Source organism: Petaurus breviceps, unplaced genomic scaffold, assembly GCF_028583685.1.
Source record: "Petaurus breviceps papuanus isolate PSGF00001 unplaced genomic scaffold, PetGlider_PUasm1.0 90654, whole genome shotgun sequence".
In the NCBI taxonomy this organism is placed as follows: Eukaryota; Metazoa; Chordata; class Mammalia; order Diprotodontia; family Petauridae; genus Petaurus; species Petaurus breviceps.
Window position 1 is genome coordinate 6297205 of NW_027187301.1, and position 21891 is coordinate 6319095.

The following is a 21891-nucleotide window of genomic DNA, read 5'->3' on the forward strand; positions in this document are numbered from 1 at the left end:
ATACCACAACTTGTTCAGTCATTCCTCAACTCCTGGGCATCCCTTTGATTTCCAATTCTTAGCCACCACAAAAAGAGCTGCTATAAATATTTTCTACAAATAAGGTCCTTTTCTCTTTTCTTTTTCTTTTTTTTTTTTTTTTTGACGTCTTGGGGATAGACATAGCCATAGCTGGATCAAAGGATATGTAGGATTTTCTAGAATATGGAATTCTATGGGACTTGAAGGAAGTCAGGGAAATCAGGAGGTTGTAGATGAGGAGAGAGTTCCAATCTCCTGACCAGGGACACGCGAGTGAGGAGAAATCATTTCTGTTGGCCCTAAATGCTTTGGAATGCTCTGCTGCTAAGCTAGCCGTCCCCCTGACAGCCAGCCCTGAGAGGTCACTGATGGATAGATAAGGCTGTTGCAAGGGATAGGATTTATCTGTGGGAGTGAGGAGGTGGAAAACGCAGGAAATCAGGGAGGAGCCAGGACCTGAGGCATGCAGCTGATAGCATTTTTCTAGAAATGAACTCTGCTACCAGGAACTTGGCTTGACAGGAAGGAGGGCAGAGAGGGAGTAGGTTAGGGGCAGAAGCTACGAGCTCCGCACTGCAATCTCAGGAGCGCAGCCCAAGAACACCTTGAACTTCACCCTCACCCCGCCTCTGCTCAGTCAGACCCACCGCAAGTTGACACGTCTGAATAATGGAGCCAGAAGAGACCCAGATAAATTGCGACCCCGGGTAAGTGAAAGCAGCTCCGGAACCCGAGTCTCTGGAAATTTGACTGTTAAGCCATAGGCATCCCCTTCCCCCTCTAAATACACCCCCCCCGCCCCGCCCCTAGGTAGCCGCTATTCCTGCTTCCCGCGGTGGGAACCTTCACTTTGAACCTATTCCTGCCACAGAAGGGGACGAGCTAGCAGTGCAGCCCAGGGATAGCGACTGAGAAACTCCTCTGGGTCATTAAAGCTCCTAGGACAGCCAGTGAGTGACTCAGGCTGCGCTGGAAACAGAGCAGGGCTTGTGCCCGACACGCTGGCCGCGTGCTGGACTCTTCCCCGTGCGGAAAGTCGTTTTCTCGGTGCCATTTGGGTACCGCACACCAGAGAGGACCAGATCCGGGTGGTGAGAGAAGGATGGAATTGTGTCACTGATATGTAGGAGGGCCAGGCTTCCCTGGAGAGCAGCGATAGTTCCAGACAACGGCCACAGAATCTTAGCTAGGGCTAGAAGAAACTTCCTCATTTCATAGACCATCCAGCCCAACCCTCACGTTTTACAGATGAGGATTCCGGGGCCAAGGAGATGAAGTGACTTGCCCAGGGTCACACAGATAGTACTATCAGAAGCAAAATTTGAACCCAGGTTCTCTGACTCCAAATCCAGCATGATTTCAACTATATCATGATAGCAACTAGTGGTACAGTGGCTTGAATGTTGGGCCTAGAATCAGGAAGACCTGAGCTCAAATTCTGAATGCTACATCATAACTGTGACTTTAGGCAAGTAATTACACTTTTCTGGGCCTTGGTTTCTTTAAGTGTAAAATGGAAGGACTGGTTCTAGAGGATCTCCAAAGTCGCTTCTAGACGGGAATCTCACAATGAATTCTAGAGGATCTCTGAAGTTGCCTTCAGATCTGAACCCTACAAATGATTCTAGAGCATCTCTGGTATTGTTTCTAGATCTGAAGCTTATAAATGAGTACAGAATCCAGTCCACAATGGTTGGAGAGGACAGTGGCCAGAGAGAACATTTGGTAATTCGGCATGTGAGCCCCACCTACATAAAGTCCCTCTGTTCCCACCATGATTTTGGACATTAGAGTCAGTGAGATGTATTTCTCTCCTAGGTTTCCACCCAGTCTTTTCAAGGTGCTGACAATCAACTACAGTGTTCCAGTAGAATGCCTTTCTCACCCTCCTACGGCAGCCCAGCTCCTGACTAGTAAGTCAGACGTCATCTAGCAACAATCTGAAGGGCTTGGTGAAGGGGGAAGAACAAAGGGAAAAGGCCCATACAGGTTCCCAATTTTAGGTCTTGTAAAGTTGTTTGTCCTTCATTCTCAAAGAGGACCATGACATCAGGATGGTGCAAGTGAATTGGATTTAAGTGAGGGAGGATTTAAGTGACCATACAAAGTCACCAGTCTCACTTTCTCCTCCTGAGTCATCTGAGTCCTGTGGCCAGATATCAGTCAGGACTACTGGAGATGGCCCAGCACCTTGCAAAGTGCTTGGGCCCTTTGATACCCTTGGAAGGTATCAAATAAACTCCATTTACTTACTGGAGAGCTCAAAAAACTAACAGGAAAAGCCAGCCTTGTAAACTTCTCTAGGAACTATAAGTGGGATACTGATTGCAAGCTTTTTATGGTGAATGTAGCTCATTTTGAGATCTTATTTTCCTTGGTTTTGTTGCTCTAAGTATCTTTCAATCTGTAATCCATTATGGTCCTGCTCCAAAGCCTCGTCCTCTGAGCCCCCACCCCATGAACTTCAGAGACTCCCATATTATCTCTAGAATCAGATTTAAAAAAAAAAAAACCCTCTTCTTGGCTTTCACAATCCATCATCATCTGCCTGGCTCCTACTTTTCCAGGCTACTTAGAGCTTATATCTTGCCAGCCCCTCCCCCACCCCACACATATATCCTGATATCCCGTGACAGCCTCCTTGCTGTTCCCAGAACAAGACCTTCCACATCTCTCAGTCCAGGTGTCCTCACTAGCTGTCCTCATACCTGAAATTCTCTCCTTCCTCAGCTCCCATCTCCTGGCTTCCTTCAAGTCTCAGCTCAAATTCTATCTTCTCCCAGAAACCTCTCCTGATTCCTTTGAATTCTAGTGCCTTCTTTCTGTTGATTAGCTTGGTTTATCCTGTTATCTCCCCCATTAGAATGAAAGCTGCTTGAGAGCAGGGATTGCCTTTTACCTTTCTTTGGATTGCCAATGCTTAGCACAGTGCCTGGCCCTGGGATGCTTAATAAGCACCCCAGTGGGTGCTTACTAAACGTTTACTGACTGTGACCAACCCCCCCCCAAAAAAAAAAACCCAGCAAGCTTTGGCATGCAGGTTCTGCAAACCTAGAAGGACTTTAGTGAGATTTTATTTTTGGAGGGGGGAAGCAATTATTTAAGTGATTTGTTAAGGGTCACACAGCTAGCAAGTGCCTGAATCTGGATTAGAACCCAGATCCTCCTGACCAGCTGTGCCACCTGGCTTCCCCCCTAGAAGGACTTTGGATCTGAGCCCAACCATGGGCTCTCTGCTTGTCATTCGAAGACCGGACCAACTAAATTTGGAGAGGTCCATTACCAGAGGCTCATTAATCAGCAGGTGGTGATTTTTCTCCTTACATCAACTCATGAAGAACATTTACCAAGGTGTAGACTCTTCACTATAGAGGGTTTGGGAGATGAATCAATAAAGGGAGTGTCCATAGTGATGAATTCACCAGTTTTTTTAAGTATTGAAAGATATCTATGATGAACTGATTTTTACAGTATTATAATGATTTTTCTCAACAGCCTTTCTATTATTTCATAGTCTTATTCAATTCAACAGACAGCTATTAAGCCCTTCTATGTATACATCTTTTTTTTTTAAAGCAATTGGGGTTAAGTAACTTGCTCAAGGTTTTTTTTTGTGTGGGTGTTAAGTATCTGAGGCTGGAACCAATCCCGGGTCCTCCGGACTCCAGGGCCGGCGCTCTTACTCACTGTACCACCTGGCTGCCCCATATGTATATTTCTTTCTGTACTATGACCACAGAGAGGTATTCATAGTAGAGGGCTGGCCTTAGACTAAGAAAGATCTGGCTTCAACTCCTGACTCTGACGCATACTAGCTATATGACCCTAGGCAAGTCATTTAATCTCCCTGTGCCCAAGTCAGACATCGAAAGCTATAAGGTAGAAGTAAGTGGTTTCCAAACCAAGAATTGGGGTGCAGAGGGGGAGGGGAGAAAGACAGACACAGAGAAACAGAGACAGAGAGAGAGTCAGAGAGTGAGACAGAAAGAGATACAGAGACAGAGAGATACAGAGAGGGAGAGGGAGAGAGGGAAAGGAAAGAGGGAGAAGAAGAGGAGGAAAGAGAGAAAGCACAAGAAAGGAAAAGAGGAAGATGGAGAGGAAGATAAAGATAGAGGCAGAGAGAGAGTCAGAGAGTGAGACAGAGAGATACAGAGGCAGAGAGAGAGCTTGCTGGGGTAAGTAATCACATTGCTGATTTGCTCCTAGATAGATTTGAAACTAGATGGATTTGAAATTTGGGGGTAAAAAAGTAGCTGTTTCCAGATGTCACAAAATTGCACGTGGGGGCATCTGATCAGAGCTCTAGGCATCGTCTGTCTCCCCTGCCATCATCAGCTGCTTGAGTTACTCCAATTCCTTCTCCTGCAGGTACCCCAGCAGGCAGATGAGCTCCATGTTTCTCTACAAACTTTCTCTTCCTTTAGCACTTTCGTGAAGAATTAAATTCAGCAGCTGGATCGTGCCATGCTATGGATCAAACTCGAGCTTGCTTAAGCAATGCGAGGTCGCGGTATAGGGTTAATAAATGTGACGATAACTAATTGTCTCCAGGCCTCCAGTCTCTTTATAAACTTGCCCTTTGTACCTGTCTGCTACATAGGGGGGATAGGATCTTTTTGTTAGCTGAACATTTGAGTGGGGAAACAGGATCATCTCAGCCATCAGTGGCAGTCTTGGTGTCTGCTTTGCTTTGTTGTGAGTTTGGGTTCTAGGGGATGAGGGGTAGGGCAGGGAATTAGAGAGAACCGAGGGTCGAGGAATTGGAGGAGAGATGGAAAGACTGTGATCAGGGAAGGGAATTTCAGAGTTCATGAACACAGAGGTGCTGTGTTTGTGGGAGATGGCAAGATTGAGGGCATGACCATCTTTGTGTAGTGACTCTGTGGGGCAAGGTCAGAGATATCCTTGAAAGGCTGGACTTTGAAATAGGAAAAATGAAAAACCCTGCCTCTCCCCATTAATTGGTTATTTAATGTAAGAGGAAAATAGTCATTTCTCTCACTTTGAATGCCAAACAGAAAATTTTATGTTTGATCCTGGAAGTGATAAGGAGCCACTGAAGTCTACTGAGTGGAGAAGGGGGACAGAGGTGGTGGTGATGTGGTTAGCCCTGTATTTCAGGAAAATCATTTTGGCAACTGAATAAAGGACGGGGTTGGAAAGCAGAGAGACTTGAGGCAGGCCGACCCACCAGAAGTTTCTTGGAATAATCTAAGTGTGAAGTGATGAAGGCCTGCACCAGACAGGTGGCAGTGTCAGAGAGAAGGGGGTGCACTGGAAAGATGTTGCAAAGGTGAAACCAAAAGGCCTTGGCAACAGATTGGATATGGGGGATGAGAGACTGCAGAGTCAAGGATGATGCCCAAGTTTTGAGGATGAAGGACTGGGAATATGGTGTTGCTCTCAAAAGGAATGAGAAGTTTGGAAAGGGGATAAGTTTGGGATGAAAGACAGTGAGTTTGAGTTTTGGACACATTGAGTTTCACATCTCTACTGGACATCCAGTTCAAGATTTCTGAAAGGCAGCTAGAGATGCAAGCCTGGAGGTCAGCAGAGAGGTTGGGGCAGGACTGGTAGATTTGAGAATCATCAGCATAGAGATGCTAATTAAATCCAAGGGAGCTGATGAGATGACCAGGTGAAGTAGGAAAAGAGCAGAGAACAAAGGACAGGACCATGAGAGACACCTACAGGTTAGAGGGTGTGACCTGGATGACAATCCAGCAATAGAGACTAAGAAGGAGAGGTTTGATAGGGAGGAGGTCCAACTGTGACCTGAATACCTGAAGAGAAGAGAGTATCAAGGAAAAGAGGGTGATTGGTGGTGTCAAAGGCTATAGAGAGCTGAAGAAGAAAAGGTCATTGGATTTGTCAATTAAGAGATCATTGGGGGGCAGCGTGGTGATTCTTCCTGACTCTAGGCCTGGCACCCTATCCACTGCACCACCCAGCTGCCCCTTGTGACCTTGGTATATCAACAATGCAGTATTCACAATGCCTACAGTAACTATAAATATGCTGATAGGTTATTAATCACAAAGTTTAACAGGCTCTCTACATGGAGGACATAGCTAGAACATTTATTCAAATACCAGGAAACTGAATCCCAAAACCAGAAAGTCAAAGTCATCACAGTAGCTACGGAGTTGGCACATGTAGTTAATTCAGCAAACATCCACATTCTTAAGCCTTCAAAACAGAACAGCCTACCTCAAGCAAAGATCCTCCTCTCCTCCCTCACAGCAACTGCTCAGTGTCCACACAGCTCCAGCCCCCCAAAGTTCCTGTCCCCCAGCAGTCCTCAGCAGGAGTCCTTAGCAGAAATTCTGACTGGCTCAAAGAAAAAGGAGTTCTTGCCACCACTGCCTCCAGCCTGGCTCCAGCTTCCTCCTGCCCCACTCCTTCCTTCTATGTTAGCAAGTTCAAGGGGTATGGAAGATCTTCAAATCCCATAACGATTATACTTCGGCAAGGCATTCAAATGTCCCTAATGGTACTATCTTCCATACTTGACTCCCAAGGTTGTTTTGAGGATCAGATCAAATAATCCATGTAAAGTACTTTTCAAATGGCAAAATATTATGTCAATGTAAGCCATACTTACTTGTTGCTATTATTATTCCTCCCCAGAGTCGACGTCTGTGGAGCTGGCTATCATAGCAATCCTGACCCTGTTCACTGTGGGCTCTGTCATCATCTACGTGGAGAATGCCATTTACGTGTACAAGAACACACGCTGCCCCATCAAAAGGAAGACCCAGATATGGACCAGTTCTGCTTCAACGGTGAGAGACCCACCAAACTGGATGGGGGGGGGGGGCAGGCAGGAGAAGGACCAGTGATACGGCAGCCATCAAACTCAGCTATTCAAGTCTCTGAGGAGTTCTCCTCCAGAGGGCAGGAGGAATTCTGTTCAGTTCATTTCTTCCAACAAAGATTTATGAAATGCTTACTTTGTGAAGAAAAGTGTATTTTATGAGATTCAAAAATGTGTCTTAGCCCTCAAGGATCTCACATTTCACTGCTTCATTGACTTACTGTGTGGCCCTGGGCAAATCATTTCACCTGTTTTCTTCAGTTTTCTCATCTGTAAAATGGGCATAATGATGGCATCTGCTTCCCAGGGTTATTGTGAGGATCAAATGAGATGGTTTTTGTAAAGCACTTTGCCAACCTTAAAGCTCTATATAAACTCTGGCTATTATTATTACCATTATATAAAGCAGATCAATAAAAATTTGAGATGGGAGAAGGCACTAGCAACTAGGGGATCAAGAAAAGCTTCATGGCATCAGTGACACCTGAGCTAAGAAAGGGAGAGAGGGAGGGAGGGAGGGAGGAAGGAAGGAAGGAAGGAAGGAAGGAAGGAAGGAAGGAAGGAAGGAAGGAAGGAAGGAAGGAAGGAAGGAAGGAAGGAAGGAAGGAAGGAAGGAAGGAAGGAAAGGAGAAAATGCACTTACTAAGCCTCTATATGCCAAATACTGTGCTGGGCACTGAGAATTTAATACAAATCCTGTCCTCAAGGAGCTTATAGGATAAACCCTAGACTTGGAGTCAGGAAGAGATATGAATTAAAATCCTGTCTGCTAGGGAAGGCTTTCTAGAGAACCACACAGATGCTGTGTGGAACCAGAAACAATCCTAGCATTGATTTAATTACTGTGCCCAGACCAGAGCAAGAGGGAGAAAATGGGATGGTGGGAGGAGAAAGGAGTTACATAAGGCAGCAGCAGGGCAGATAGCAACATGTCATGGGGAGGTCCAGGGCTGGCTAGGTATAGTAGGCTGGGTGAGTCTGTACTCACTCCCTAATCAGGACAGCTCTGGACTCAGGGCAGAATTCTAAAACTGAGTGAGTTCATTCTCCCTGGAGAGTTCTGATCTGGAGGATACTATTTTAGGTAAAGCAAAGCAGAGGGAGAGGGCAGCAAAGCATTTCATGATGTTATAGAGGAATCTAAAGACCATTCATGGACATCTGCCTTTTAACCAGTTTTTCACTTCTTCCAGTCCTCTTCTAGAGTCTCAACTTTCAATCAGTATCAGTTTGGGTTTTTTTTTTAGCTTTTTGGAGGGCAATTGGGGTTAAGTAACTTGCCCAAGGTTACACGGCTAGTTTTTTTGTGTAGGTGTTAAGTGTCTGAGGCCGGAACCAAACTCGGGCCAGAGCTTTACTCACTGCGCCACCTAGCCGCCCCACAGTATCAGTTCTTAAAAACATAAAAATAATATAAATAAAATAGCATAAAACATTTAAAAGCAACCTTTGTTCTTAAGCTCTTCAATTTCCTGCCTTCCAGATTCTTAGCAATGTTTTCTCTGAGTTGAGGCATCTCACCATCAAATGTCCTCAATCTTTTCAAGTCTAGTGGATGAGACCTTCCACTAAGAATGAGGAGGAAGGGCAGATTTGGGGGATTAAAGGGAGATGGTTTGGAACAATTATTGTAGGAATTGTGATACAGAACACCCTGACACTTTTATAGCAGAGGAAACTAAGGTCCACAGAGAAAAGGTGACAAACACTTGTGTTATGCTTAAGTTGCTGGTGGGACATCCAAGTGGAGACATCTAGCAAAGAAAAATACAAGCCTGGAGCTGGGAAGACATTGGGGGTGGAGGCCTAGATTTGGGAGTGAGCTACATGGAGGTGTCCACTGAAGTCATGGGATTGTCTTTTGAGGCCCCGCCAGTGCTAGACCAACCAACTGTTCTGCCCTAGTTTACACCACACCCACCTAAGAAACTGGATTTGGGAGTTGTATGGACCAAGGGAGTGAGGCGTTCTCTCTCTCCCTCTCCCACCTGATGGTCTCTGATTCTTTCCAAGTAGGTAGTGTCTATATTTTGCTGCTGTGGGCTCTGGATCCCGCGCTCCCTGCTGTTCGTGGAGATGGCTGTTACCACGTAAGCATTCCAATGCCCCTCCAGGGTCTGGCTTCTACAAGCATGTGGTGAGGACAGCTCAGACTTGGGGCCTGTATATATGTAGCCTGCCCTTCACATGGAGCTGATCAGAAAGGACTGCCACCCCAACCCCATTATAGATTCTCCGATCAGAAGGTGAGCACTTCTCGAACTGTAGTGATTCAGCTCTTCCGAAGCCCAAGGTTCTTGTTAAGAAGCACACGTATCTTCCTCATGGAGGAGCAGTCCTTTTCCTGTCTCTAGAATCAGACATCTCCTTTTCTACTGTCCCCTAATCCTGTTCTCTCATCTCCCTCTGTTCCACACAGAAGGTCAATCCCTACTGCAGTCCCCCTTCAGCAAGCAACACCTAAGCCCAAGCCCCCATCTCATCTCTTTCCTAATTCAAATTTTCCCTTCCCCAGGCAATAAATCTGCTCCTTCCTAGGACAGCTAACCACCTGCTTCTCTTCCTTTCTGTCCTCAGGTATTTTGCCATTTGCTTTTACTTGATATTGATGGTCATGGTGGAAGGCTTTGGTGGGAAGGAAGCAGTGCTGAGGACTCTGAAGGACACCCCAATGATAGTCCACACTGGCCCTTGCTGCTGTTGCTGCCTCTGCTGTCCCCGCTTCATCCTTACCAAGTATGGAAGGGGGGGAGAGACAGAGACAGAGAGGGAAGTAGGGGGAGGGGAGACAGAGACTGAGACAAAGAAGCAGAGAGAGACAGACAGAGACAGAGGAGAAACAGAGGGGGGGGGGAGGAACAGAGGGGGGGGGAGAGAGAGAGAGAGAGAGAGAGAGAGAGAGAGAGAGAGAGAGAGAGAGAGAATATGAATGTATATAGAGTAGTACTCAGGAGGAGAAAACTATGGCTCAGGGTGGGACAATACCAGTGGTGGAAAGGTTGGGAATCACAGAACCATGCTTGTGAAAAGTCCTTTCCTCTAGAAATGTTGCCTTGCCAGGGTGAGGACTCATTTAGAACACCTACTGGCAGAGGCATACTGAGGGGAGAACTAGGGCTCTGAGGCTGCCCCCCCCCAACAGTAGTTAGCAAGTGCAGATCAGGATATTTCCCTTTGCTCATCTCTGCCATTCTCCTTAGTCCTTGGGGAGGGGGAGGGAAGTAAGCATTTATTAAATTGTGCTAAGCACTTTACAAATATTATCTCATTTAATCTTCACAACCCCATTTTAAATTTGAGGAAACTGAGGAAGAGGTTAAGTGACTTGCTCAGGGTCACACAGCTAGTTAAGTGCCTGAAGCCCAATTTGATTTCAGCTCTTCCTGACTCCAAGTCTAACACTGTCCACTATGCCACCTGCCTTAACACTGAATTTTGCCCAGGAGCTGTCACCTTTGAGATGAGGGGTGTGTGGGAGCCTGAATATGGGTGACCTGCCATCTCAGTATTGTAATAGTGATAGCATTTCTATAGCACTTTGAGGTTTGTAAAGTGCTTTACATGTTATTTCTCTTGTTCCTCACAACAACCTGGGAGACAGGTGCATCATTATCCCCATTTTACAGATGAGGAAACTGAAATTGAAGAGTTGAATGACTTACTCAAAATCAGAGCTAGTAAATGTCCTGTCTGAGACCTGACGTGGACTTGGGTCTTAGCTTCTCCTCGGGTCCCTTCCTACCAACCTATGGTGTCTTAATCCCCAGAAGACAGAACACAACCCACTTAACACAAATTGCAGCCACTATGGTTGTCCTCTTTCTCTGAGGGTAACCAAAGGGCTTCATGGGGCTCTGTGTCAATGTCCCCTCCCACTCTCCTCAGGAGGAAGCTGCAGGTGCTGATGCTGGCCCCATTCCAGTATGCCTTCTTCAAAATGGTCTTTGTTTTGTTGGGCCTGCTGCTGGTGCCTGATGGCATCTATGATCCGGCAGAGGTAAGTAGGAAGGGGCCAGGAGGAGCTTCGTTCCACACCAGACATAACCTATAAGCCCTTCCCCGTTCTGGTGGGCAGGAGCATAGTAGAGGCGGTAGGGGTTTATGTGGGAAAGGGCATCATGGGCTTTTCCTTCTCGCCATCACCGTGGGGGGCAGAGAGGTGCTGGGCAGAGTTCTATCACCGATCCCTTTCTTTTCCGTCCCACTCAGATCTCTGAGAAGAGCTCGGCGATGTGGATGAACACCGTCCTTGGTGCGTCCACCTTACTGGCACTCTGGGCCCTGGGCATCCTCTTCCGTCAGGCCAGGTCACACCTCAGAGATCAGAACATTGGAGGCAAATTCATGGTCTTTCAGGTAACTGCATCTAAGTGCACAAGTGCCGTCCGTTCCATCACCTGAGAGAAACAGTATCCCAAGCTATAAAATTCTGACCTCAGCCCAAAATTTCCCAAAAGGAATTCTGGGCATCCCTAGGGTCCCCAGGGTTTGGGGAGCCAAAAAAATTAATCTGTCTTCAACTGAACCAAAATTTAAAAGAATCAGGGAGAGGGAAAAGGGGTTAGAAGTTAAAATGGGAAGGAAAATTGGAAGAGGAAAAGCCTTCAAAGTACCCATGATGTGTAGAGACAGCTGCCTTAGATATTAGCCGTTTTGATGTTTAGTTGTTTTTCAGCTGTTAGACTGTTCGTGACCCCATTACGGGTTTTCTTGGCAAAGATACTGGAGTGGTTTGCATTTCCTTCTCCAGCTCATTTTACAGAGGAGAAAACTGAGTCAGTTGAGTGACTTCCCCAGGGTGACACAGCCATAAGTATCTGAAGCTGGATTTATACTCAGGGCTTCCTGACTCCAGGTCTGGCGGTCTGTCCACTGCACCACCTAACTGCCCTTCTTCTGTATTGCCAGTTCTTCAGATAGCAGGTTTATCATATTTCCCCAGGTTTCCAGTTCTTTTATCTGATTTCAATATGGCATGATAATCTCTACTAACCTGCCCCAGGATGCTCTCCAGCTGTTGGTGTTCAGTCTTCCAGATTTCTAGCCATCATCCTTTCTTGGACCTGACCAATACTTTTATAACCCCATCTGAGTTCAAGATGTCTCCACCTGCCAATACTCAAAATGGAGCCTCCTTTGTCAATCCCTCTTTCTTTCCATCATCCCCCCATCTATCCATTAGAACTTCTGAATTATCTTTAACTCTCTACTCTTAGTCATCCCCCACTTCCCAACTATGATTCACATCTTCCTTTATATTTTTTTAATATTTCATGTCTTATTCTGTTTCCAACACCACTGTTCTAATCTATATTATCTCCTCAGATGTAGCTTAATACAATTCAAAAAACACTTATTTAGCACCTACCACTTACAGAAGATTGTTCTAGGTACTTAGTTAAGATACAGTCCTTGCTCACAGAGTTTACAATTAGGAGATACAAAATATACATACAAATAATTAAAACATAAAATAACACATATGGTATCCTCCAAAGTTCTGTCCTGATTCTTTTCTTTTTAATCTATATTGGGTGACCTCATCAGTCCCCACGGATTCAATTATCATCTCTTCAGAAATAATTCCCTTATCCATCTATCCAGCCCTAGTCCTGATCTACAATCATACACCACCAATTTCCTCCTGGACATCTCCAGATGGATGCCCTACAGGTACCTCAAACTCAACACGTCCAAAACAGAACTTCTTATCTTCCCCTCAAAACCCTCCTCTCTTCCGAACTTTCCTATTATCTTTCCTATCGCTCAGGCTTGAAGCCTCCCTCGACATGATCCTTGACTCCTCTCACTCACCCCACATCTTCGATCCCTTGCCAAGTTTTGTCATTTCTACCTTTGCAACAGCTCCTATATCCCCCGCTCTCCATGCACGCAGCCTCCAGCCTGGTACAAGCCCACCTCTTCTTGTGCCTGGACTACTGTAATAGCTTTCTGACGTCTCTGCCTGTTCTAGTCCATCTTCCATTCAGGTCTCAAAGTGATCATTCTAAAGTGCATGACTATCCACATCTCTGCCCCTACCCTACTCAACAAACTCCAGTGGCTCCCCCTAGTATTTCCAGCTTTAAGTATTAAATCCTGTCTGGTATAACAATAGCTCTTTGACCTGGCCTTTTCTTACCTTTCCAAACTTCTGACAGTTTATTCCTCCCCATGCACTCCCCAATCCAGCTACAGTAGCCTACTTGTAGTTCCGTAAATGAGACACTCCCTCTCCTTGTATGGATGTTTTTGCACTGGCTGTCCCTGTGCCTTGGACACTTGGCCCCCTCCCCTCTACCTCTTTAGTTGCCCTGGTTTCAGGATTGCTCAAATGCCATTTTGCAAAAGTCCTTTCCCAGCCCCCCAGTTGCTAGTGCTCTTGGAAGCCCCTACTACTTCTCTCCATCTAGTTAAATCTTATCTTTCAAAGCCTTCCTCAAACATTACCTCCCTTCACAATAATTCAAACCAATATTAAGTGCTTACTTTGTAAATGGTCCACAGTATTTATTGTTCACATATTTGTGTTATATTTAATAATCATATCTTTCTACAGGCAGCTAGACAGCATAGTAGGTACAGTGAGGGCCTGGAGTTAGGAGGACTCATCTTCCTGAGGTCAAATCTGACCTTAAGCTGTGTGACCTTGGGCAAGTCACTTAACCCCAATTGCCCTCCAAAAAGCAAAAAAAAAAAAATCTGACCTTAAGACACTTACTAGCTGTGTGCCTCTGGGCAAATCACTTAACCCTACTGGCCTCAGCTTCCTCTCTGTAGAATAAGCTGGAGAGGGAAATGACAAGTCATTCCAGTATCACTGCAAAGAAAACCCCAAATGGGGTCAGGAAGGGTCAGGCACAACTGAAAATGATTGAACAACAAATATATAGCTTTGATATGGACATGACTGAACAACAATAACACTACTAGCGGTACCACATAGCAGTGAGACATAGAATACAACGGTTTCTAGAGAACTGAAAATGACCGGGAGGTAGCGGCATGTACCTGTAATCCCTGCTACTGGGGGAGGCTGAGGCTGGTGGAGTGCTTGATTTGGGAGTTATTAACTGTAGCACAGTTAAACTAATCAGGTATCCACACAGCCTGGCACCAATATGGCGGGTCCTGGGAGCTGAGGGCCATGAGGCTGCCTCAGGAGCAGACTGGACCAAGTTGGAAAAATGAAGCAGGTTAAAGCATCCATGTTGTGTGATACTGGATTGGGCCTATGAGTGGTGGCTTCACTTCTAGCCTGAGTGAGGTAGGGAGATCCAAGTGTCAAAAAAATTTTTAAATACAGAGGGCAAGTGGTCAAAGCAGCCTGTTAACATATAACCAATGTGGAACTTCAACAAAAGGGAGCAAAATATATCAAGGAATTGAATGATAGGAAAAAATGGACTGGTCACAGGGTGAGGGCAAAGGATGACAGGTCACAGCCTGAGTGGTCTACTGGCAATCCCTCACTATCCAGTGCAATCAAGGGAGTCACAGGATGAACAGACATGGAAGGATGGCCAGCTGCATTGCTGGAATTTACAAATTAATGAGATCACAGAACCAGTTGAGTATTTCTCATACAATACCTAATAGCATTCTCTGATGAAGATACATAGCTTTCTTTCTCCAACCAGAATCTAATTCTCTTGAGGGCAGACATTGTGCTTATCCTTCTATTTCTAGCAAACTCTAGATAATGATGCTAGGCATATAACAGAGGTTCAGCTGAATAATGTTCTTAAAGAAAAAAACTTCCTTCTGCAGTCCAAGGGCATATGAGGAAAAGCACTGTGATTGTGCGATCTTACCCATTATTAACATTAAAGAATTGAAGGTTCCAGGATAAGGGGTGCTGGGAAGCCCCATATCATGGGGACAATACATCGCCTTTGAAAATCACAAAGGTCTTTTGTTGACAACTTTTCCCAGGAATTTAAATTGGTAGCAGCAGATCGAAGGTCCCAGAAGATCTTACTTTTTGGAGCTATAAACTTGAGTGTGTACTGGATCCCTATTTATGTGGTGCAGTTTTACTAACAGCTACTAATAGCTTTAACTGCCCATACATATCTGACAATCTTTGAACTTTTCACAAACTTATTACCAAAATCTTCAATATACCAGAACAAAATATTGTTTTCCTCATTGTCCCAAGATCCGGTTGTAAATTCCTTGACAGGCTGAAGCCTCCTTGGGGGTGCCATTTTCTTTTCTTTTCTTTTTTTAAGCAATTGGGGTTATTAAGTAACTTGCTCAAGGTTACACGGCCAGTTATTTTTTGTGTGAGTGTTAAGTATCCGAGGTGATCCCAGGTCTCCCAGGCCGGGAAGGCACTCTTACTCGGTCACCTGGCTGCCCCTAAGGGGGTGCCATTTTCATATAAATAGAAATCATCCTCTTTTGGTGTCCATAGTCTTTCATTACCTCCCCTACCCCCTTTTACTTTTCTAACATCTTACTCTGAGATCCAGTGACCCTTGAGCCTCCTGGCCATTCCTCCGACAACATGCTTCATCTCCCAACCCTGGGCATTTTTGCTGGCCATCTTCTAGGCCTGGAATTTTCCCCCTCATGTCTTAGCCCCTTTTAAGTTTTAGCTAAAATCTCACCTTCTACAGGAAGCTTTCCTGATCCATCTTAAATATAGCGACTTGCCTCTGTTGATCAGCTCCAGTTTATTCTGTATGAACCTTGTTTGTATCTAATTATTTGCATGTTGTCTCACTCTTTAGACTGTGGGCTCCATGAGAGCAGAAACTGTCTTTTGCCTTCTTTGTATCCCCAGCACTTAGCACACAGAGTCTGATGCATAACTGGTACTTAATAAATGTTTACTGACTTTCTGGGACATAAACTTAATTAACATGGACCTCCACAGGGGTGAGACCCCTATTCTGTCAGGCCAAGTCAAAGAAAATTTTCATCAGGAATTTGGTTGAAGGATAAGAATAAGACTTTGGAGCTAAGAAAGACAACAAAATGAGTTTAACCCCTAAGAAGTAGATGGTCTAGGGCTTGTTTATAGCACCCTGCTATTCAGAGGATGGAACAAATTATGCATGTAATACATTCCCTATGCAGGATGCATGTGCTAACTTTTAAGAATTGTCTTCATTATTAAGCATGTAAGTAAAAGATGCTATTTTGTTATTTTTCTGTATCTTAATAATGTGAATGTCATTTATGAGATAAAATGTGGTTTAATTAAAAAACTGGATTAAGGATTTAAATATCACTTGCATCTAAATGACTCTGTAAAGTGTTATAACCTTGTGGAAATCATCTGCTTAGTTTCTCTATAACTTGCCAGTTTTTATTTGGTGCTTGCAGGTTATCCAACAAAGATATGGACACACGTTTCAAAATAAAATAGTCTATAATCCTGTTAAAAGAATTGAGGAAAACTCAGAACCTGCTTTTGACTAAGCTAAGAAAACTGGTACATTGGAACTTCTCTAGGGTAAATAGCAGTCCATTACATGGGAGCAAAGGGAGATGAGGGGTCTAGACAGAAGTAGTGAAGATCACATTATATAGAACACTTGGAAAGCAGGGGCTTAGTAAGTGTTAGTTAACTTGATTAATCAATGCATTGGCCAATTCAGTCTTTATGCTGTTCTTCCTGACTGCCCATTTTGATGCTTATACATTAACACCTCCAGCTAAGTCAGGGTTTCATGAGCTTTGAATCAATACCCATTGCTTCTGATTAGCAGTTCTGGTCCAATGTTTGATGAGGAAAGAGGGTGAAAACTATAGTAAATGGTTTTCTAATACACATGGATTTTGCGTATCTGAATCCCCTACTCTCCTGTCCTTGCAATATATAAAAGCATGGTTGTACTTACATAAAATGAAAAAGAGAGATGAAAACCTATAAGGCTACCTACCTATCCTCACACTGGGAAATCACAGGGCCTATGCTCTCTTTATGCAGATCACAGAACAGCTGAGTCCACTTTATACAGAGTGGCCTCTCTCCCTTGGCTGACACTAATCCATTCTCCTTTCTAAGCTCTATAGACAAGTAGTGTCTAAGTCACTGACGGTGAATAAGAATGACAGTGTCCTTTCCATGATGTAATCCTTTATGCCAAATCTAATCTATCATCTGGCCAAAAATAGGGGAGAGAAGAAAAAAGAGATTTATAAATGCTGTGGTATTTTTGGAAGAATGAAAGCAGATACAGGAGATCAAACTTATCACACCAAAGGAAGGAAGAGGAACTTTTTCTTTGATGTAATTGCAAAGATTTGAAACTTAATCTGTTACATATCAAATACTTGCTGACTCTAAGAGAAGAGAATGAACTCCCCTAAGACAAGACATTCTATTGTTGGATATCTGCAATTCTTAGGAAATTCTTCCGTACATTAAGCCTAAACCTAACACTGCCATTTCTGATGAGGGAGGGCTATATGGTTCAGCAGGAACTCTGATCTTTTTCTAAGACCAGAAAACCTGCGATTCAGTCTGGAAAGAATTCAGTAGGCCCAAGAAAACTTGGAGTCAGAGTTGTAAAAGTTTATTGTAGGCTTTACAGCGGGCAAGGGTCCTTAGGGGACCTGCAAGTTTATTGTTAGGTTGTACATCGGGCAAGAATCCTTTAGGGGACCTGCAACCTTAAAGGGGTAGAATTAAGATTTTTGTAGAACAATCCATAGTAGAACCCGTGCTAATTATGCTAACTAAGTGATTAAGGGTGGGATTAGGGAGGAGTTAAGGTGGGGCCAGTGTTTTAAGGGACATGTACTTTTAATGTAACTTCGAAGGCATATTGCCCATAATTCACTAGGAAAAAGCCCTAGGGGGGGCTACCTGGAGGTGTGGTTTTAGGCTTGAAATGTCACTAAGTCAGCTAGCTGACTGAGAAGTGCCCAGTCTGCCACCCATCAGTGTCATGTTTGACAAGATTGTTGTCTGGAAACCAAGGCTAACCCAGACTCAGTGTGTGGATAATAGGCTAAGGAATTAACCTGGAGAGAGGGTCCTGAAGAATTCATGGAGGCAGCCAAGGAGTCAACCTAGAGATAGGGTACAGAAGGATTCATGGGGGCAGTGGGACACTATACAAGGGGGAGATAATAGTTGCCTAAACTGGAATGTTTATAGATACTTTAGTGAAAGATTCATAGGAATAGCTTGTTATTGTTCCAAGCTGAGTTGTTTCTGGGCAGAGTTAATGCTCTGAAGCTGGGGGGGGGGGGCGGGGTGGGTTTGGAGTGTGATATTACAAACTGGTTTTACAGACTGATGTTACAAATTGGCATTACAAATATAGATCCCAAGCACCCCATCATTTCTACCTAGTGTTCCTTGTTCTGCCCTTCAGAGACAAGCAGAACATGCTCCTCCTTAAATGTGATAGTCCTTTTATACTTGAAGATACAGAGCATGTCCCTCTGTTCTTTTCTCTCAGTTCGTTAGCTGATGTCCCATGACACAATCTCCAGGTTACTCACTGTTTTTGGTCCCTCTCCTCTAGATACACTTTTTCCCCAAACACAGGGGGACATTCTGAGGCACACTCTCACTTTGCTCTCATTTACAGCTCCTCCTCATAGTAACTGCCCTGCAGCCCTCCATCTTCTCCATACTGGCCAGCACTGGACAGATTGCTTGTTCTCCACCCTTTTCCTCTAAAATCAGGTCCCAAGGTGAGTATCTACAAACTCTTTTTTTTTTTAAGCAATCGGGGTTAAGTAACTTGCTCAAGGTTACACAGCCAGTTATTTCTGGGTGTGGTGCTAAGTGTCTGAGCCTGGATTGGATCCCCAGGTCATCCCGACACTGGGGCCAGTGCTCTTACTTGCTAAGCCACCTGGCTGCCCCTTCCACAAACTCTTAATTCACTTCCTAGAGAAGGGCTAGGGAGTGGGGGAGGGAGAACAGGAAAAAGCATGAGAGGAGATGCAGTGGATAGAGCGCCAGAAACAAACAAGAGGTAGAGACATTCTCAGCTTGTCTCAAACCCCTACAGAAGCTCCCTGTCAACGAAGACAATCAAGAGATCAAAGCCACCTTGATCTTCTACCCCTCTGTCTTACACAGGGAGAGAAAATTAAAACCTAATAGCTTGAGACTAGCCATTGTGCCCAGACAAGGAGAATATGCAAGGAGTTTCCATCACATAATCTCTGGGGTAAGAATAAGTATCCGTATCAAAGAGGTGGTCATGCTAACAGATGTACTGTGTAATAAAATAGTTTATTTGTAGTTGCACATAAACATTTTCTTTAATATGCTCATAAAACTTATCTTGGAGTCATAGAGGAGTAGACTAAAAGCCAGGAGACTTGGACACTAGTCCTGATTCCATCTCTAATTTATCATGGCCTTGAGAAATCTTAACCTCTCTACATACATTTCCTGATCCCTAAGATGGAGATATTATCTGTCCTATCAACATCTTTATTGTAGTACTATGCAAATACAGGGTGGCATAATTTTTTATTATTCTTGGGCACTGCTGTCTATATATTATTATTCAGTTGGGGCAGATGCTTTGTGACCCCATTTGGGGTTTTCTTGACAAAAACCCTGGAGTGGTTTGTCATTTCCTTCTCCAGCTCATTTTACAGATGATGAAACTGAGGCAAACAGAGTTAACTGACTTGCCCAGGGTCACACAGCTAGTATCTGAAGCCAGATTTGAGCTCAGGAAGATGCATCTTCCCTACTCTAGGCCCAGAACTCTATATATTACATCACCTAGGTGCCCAGTTTATGTACCCAGAAGTAGTAATTAGGATTTTAAACAACCAATCTCCAGTAATATCATCAGTTTGGTAGTAAGTCTGGTTTACTGAATGAGTATGGTTTAAATCTACTTAGACACACTAATATCCAGAAGGCCTAAGCTGGTAATCCTAGGAAATCTTGCAGAGAAGTAGCACAGAAATATAGATTAAGAGATTTGATAAACCAATAATCCTTTTCAACAGGATAGCTAGGTGGCACAGTGGATAGAGCACTGGACCTGGAGTCAGGAAGACTTCTCTTCCTGAGTTCAAATCTGGCCTCAGACACTTATTAGCAAGTCAACCCTGTTTGCCTCAGTTTCCTCATCTATAAAATGAGCTGGAGAAGGAAATAGCCAAGCACTTCAGTATTTTTCCCAAGAAAACACCAAATGAGTTGAACATGACCGAAATGAATGAACAACAATTCTTTCAACAGGCTACTTAGACTTGAATTTGTCACCAAGATACTGCCTTCGTTTCTCAATGCTATCCATGTGCTGTTTTGTAGTGATGAACTGCCACCTTCTGGTATTAGAGACCTCTCTGTTGACCATACTGACAAGAATATATTATCGGAAGCCAGACAATAAGATGGCGTTTGAACCTTTATCTTTTCCGGATCCATCCTCTGAAACCAAAGCTTAACCAAACACCGACTGGCTCCCTCACAAACGACAACTGGAGCCACCAAAAATGCAAAGGTCTTTCTTTACTAGTCCAGATGTGACAACTGGAGGGAACTTCTCACTGTTATTATGTAGGCTGCAAATAACTACAGAGATTATGTTGAATGTTTTAACATGATAAAGTGCTGGGGCAGGGAGGCGGGGTGTGGTGGGAAGAGGGGAAGAAAAGATTTTATTTTATAAAAAAAATTAAATGATGGGGTTTTAAACTCTGAAATTGTAAAAGTTTTTTTGGGGGGAGGTAGGGAGCAGCATATACAGAAGTCTCAGGCTTAAGGCCAGAATACTCAAAAAGTCCATTTGTCCATAAAATGTCACCATAATCAATCTGGGACACAGCCCAAAGGAAATGAAAAGTAAATTTGCCAGTCTTGCCAGAATGCAACAGATCCTTTGAAACTACACATAATTAACATAATTTAGCCATGCCCAAAACCTTAAATCAGATTGTGGGGTAAGAACAAAATGAAAATGGAAATTATCCCATTTGCTATAGAACTAAAAAAAGCATTATTTAGATATAAGGGCTAGGTTTCATTTCTGTGTGGTAAAAATCTGGTGAAGCTTCTCTCCCAGGCTATATAGCAAGAATTGTCCCTGAGATAATACGAAAACAATTATATAATTTTATATTTACATAGTTTACATAATATGATAATACAAATTCGGAACAAAGAGCTCTATTAAGGAAAGGGGAAGACAGGTACCACCTCCCTTTCCCCCCAAACAAATATATCACCACACAAAGTCAAAAACACATGGGATGAGAACACTGGTTAAAATCACTTTGCATTTATTTGGCTAAATGACAAAAGCCAAAACAATTCTGAACAGATTAACAACACACAGACAGAAACTGATAGACTAAAGACCAATGGAGGAAAACTCTCCTTTGGACTCTGGCATTACTGATGAAGTTAACATTTATGCCAAGACCTGTGTTTCTTTTCAAGACAATCCTTTTCTCCCAGGAGCCTCAACCCCAAAACAATTTAAGGTGACAAATCTTTGTTTATGGGGTCAGGAAGGTCCACATTCAATCTGAATGAACTAACCTGAGTCATTTAAATCTGGAACCTAATGTAAAACAGATGCTTTCACTTTTTAACCTTCTTGTCCCTGCCAAGCACAAACCTACATAAGACTTTGGCAGAAAGAAAATGCTGTTTTTTTTTAAAGGAAATTAGTATTTTAATATCATAACCCCAAGACCATGTTCCATGTATTAATCTGGAAAAATAACAGCTAGAAGGGATCATTCTGTATCCCATGACAACCTGTTCTCTAAGAGAAGAAAAAAAGTACAAATCATTGTGGCATGACTCTGAAAAATAGAGATTCTTATAAATATTTGTATTGATGAGTTAAAAAAAATACAATTACTTACAAAACATCAATCCTTTTTCTTTTTTTCCCCACCTACATTGGTCAGGCTCCCTATGATACTGTATACAGAGAAAATTCTTGAGAGCTATGGCTTTTGACAGAAGAAAAAGGCAAATGTACTTGAGCTAAAGAGATTATGGGGAATAGATCTAGAGTTAAGGTCCTAAAAGCATCAAACTCCTTTATAGAGGAGGTCATACTCTGATCAAGATAATCAAAAGATAGAAG

At 43.7% G+C, this 21891-nt stretch overlaps 1 protein-coding gene across 2 annotated transcripts; it reads left to right on the forward strand.

Annotated features, from left to right (window-relative positions):
- The first annotated feature begins 456 nt into the window (after nucleotides 1-456).
- Nucleotides 457-20494, forward strand: SLC51A (solute carrier family 51 member A). Of its 2 annotated transcripts, none has more exons than XM_069065016.1 (9): nucleotides 457-728; nucleotides 1840-1934; nucleotides 6655-6809; nucleotides 8858-8931; nucleotides 9419-9577; nucleotides 10727-10838; nucleotides 11051-11197; nucleotides 18400-18505; nucleotides 20028-20494. In XM_069065016.1, the coding sequence occupies exons 1-9, from the start codon at nucleotides 691-693 to the stop codon at nucleotides 20234-20236; spliced, it is 1095 nt and encodes a 364-aa protein (XP_068921117.1). In that variant the 5' UTR covers nucleotides 457-690; the 3' UTR covers nucleotides 20237-20494. The 2 variants fall into 2 exon arrangements, with proteins under 2 accessions (XP_068921117.1, XP_068921118.1); XM_069065017.1 differs by having other exon boundaries at nucleotides 465-728; nucleotides 20100-20494.
- Nucleotides 20495-21891: the final 1397 nt, after the last annotated feature.

Excerpts from the sequence above, each read along its gene's own strand:
- SLC51A (XM_069065016.1), top strand. The coding sequence starts at position 691 with ATGGAGCCAGAAGAGACCCAGATAAATTGCGACCCCGG. Across the intron at positions 10,839-11,050 it reads GCATCTATGATCCGGCAGAG|ATCTCTGAGAAGAGCTCGGC; the intron begins GTAAGTAGGAAG and ends CGTCCCACTCAG. Across the intron at positions 11,198-18,399 it reads GCAAATTCATGGTCTTTCAG|CTCCTCCTCATAGTAACTGC; the intron begins GTAACTGCATCT and ends TCTCATTTACAG.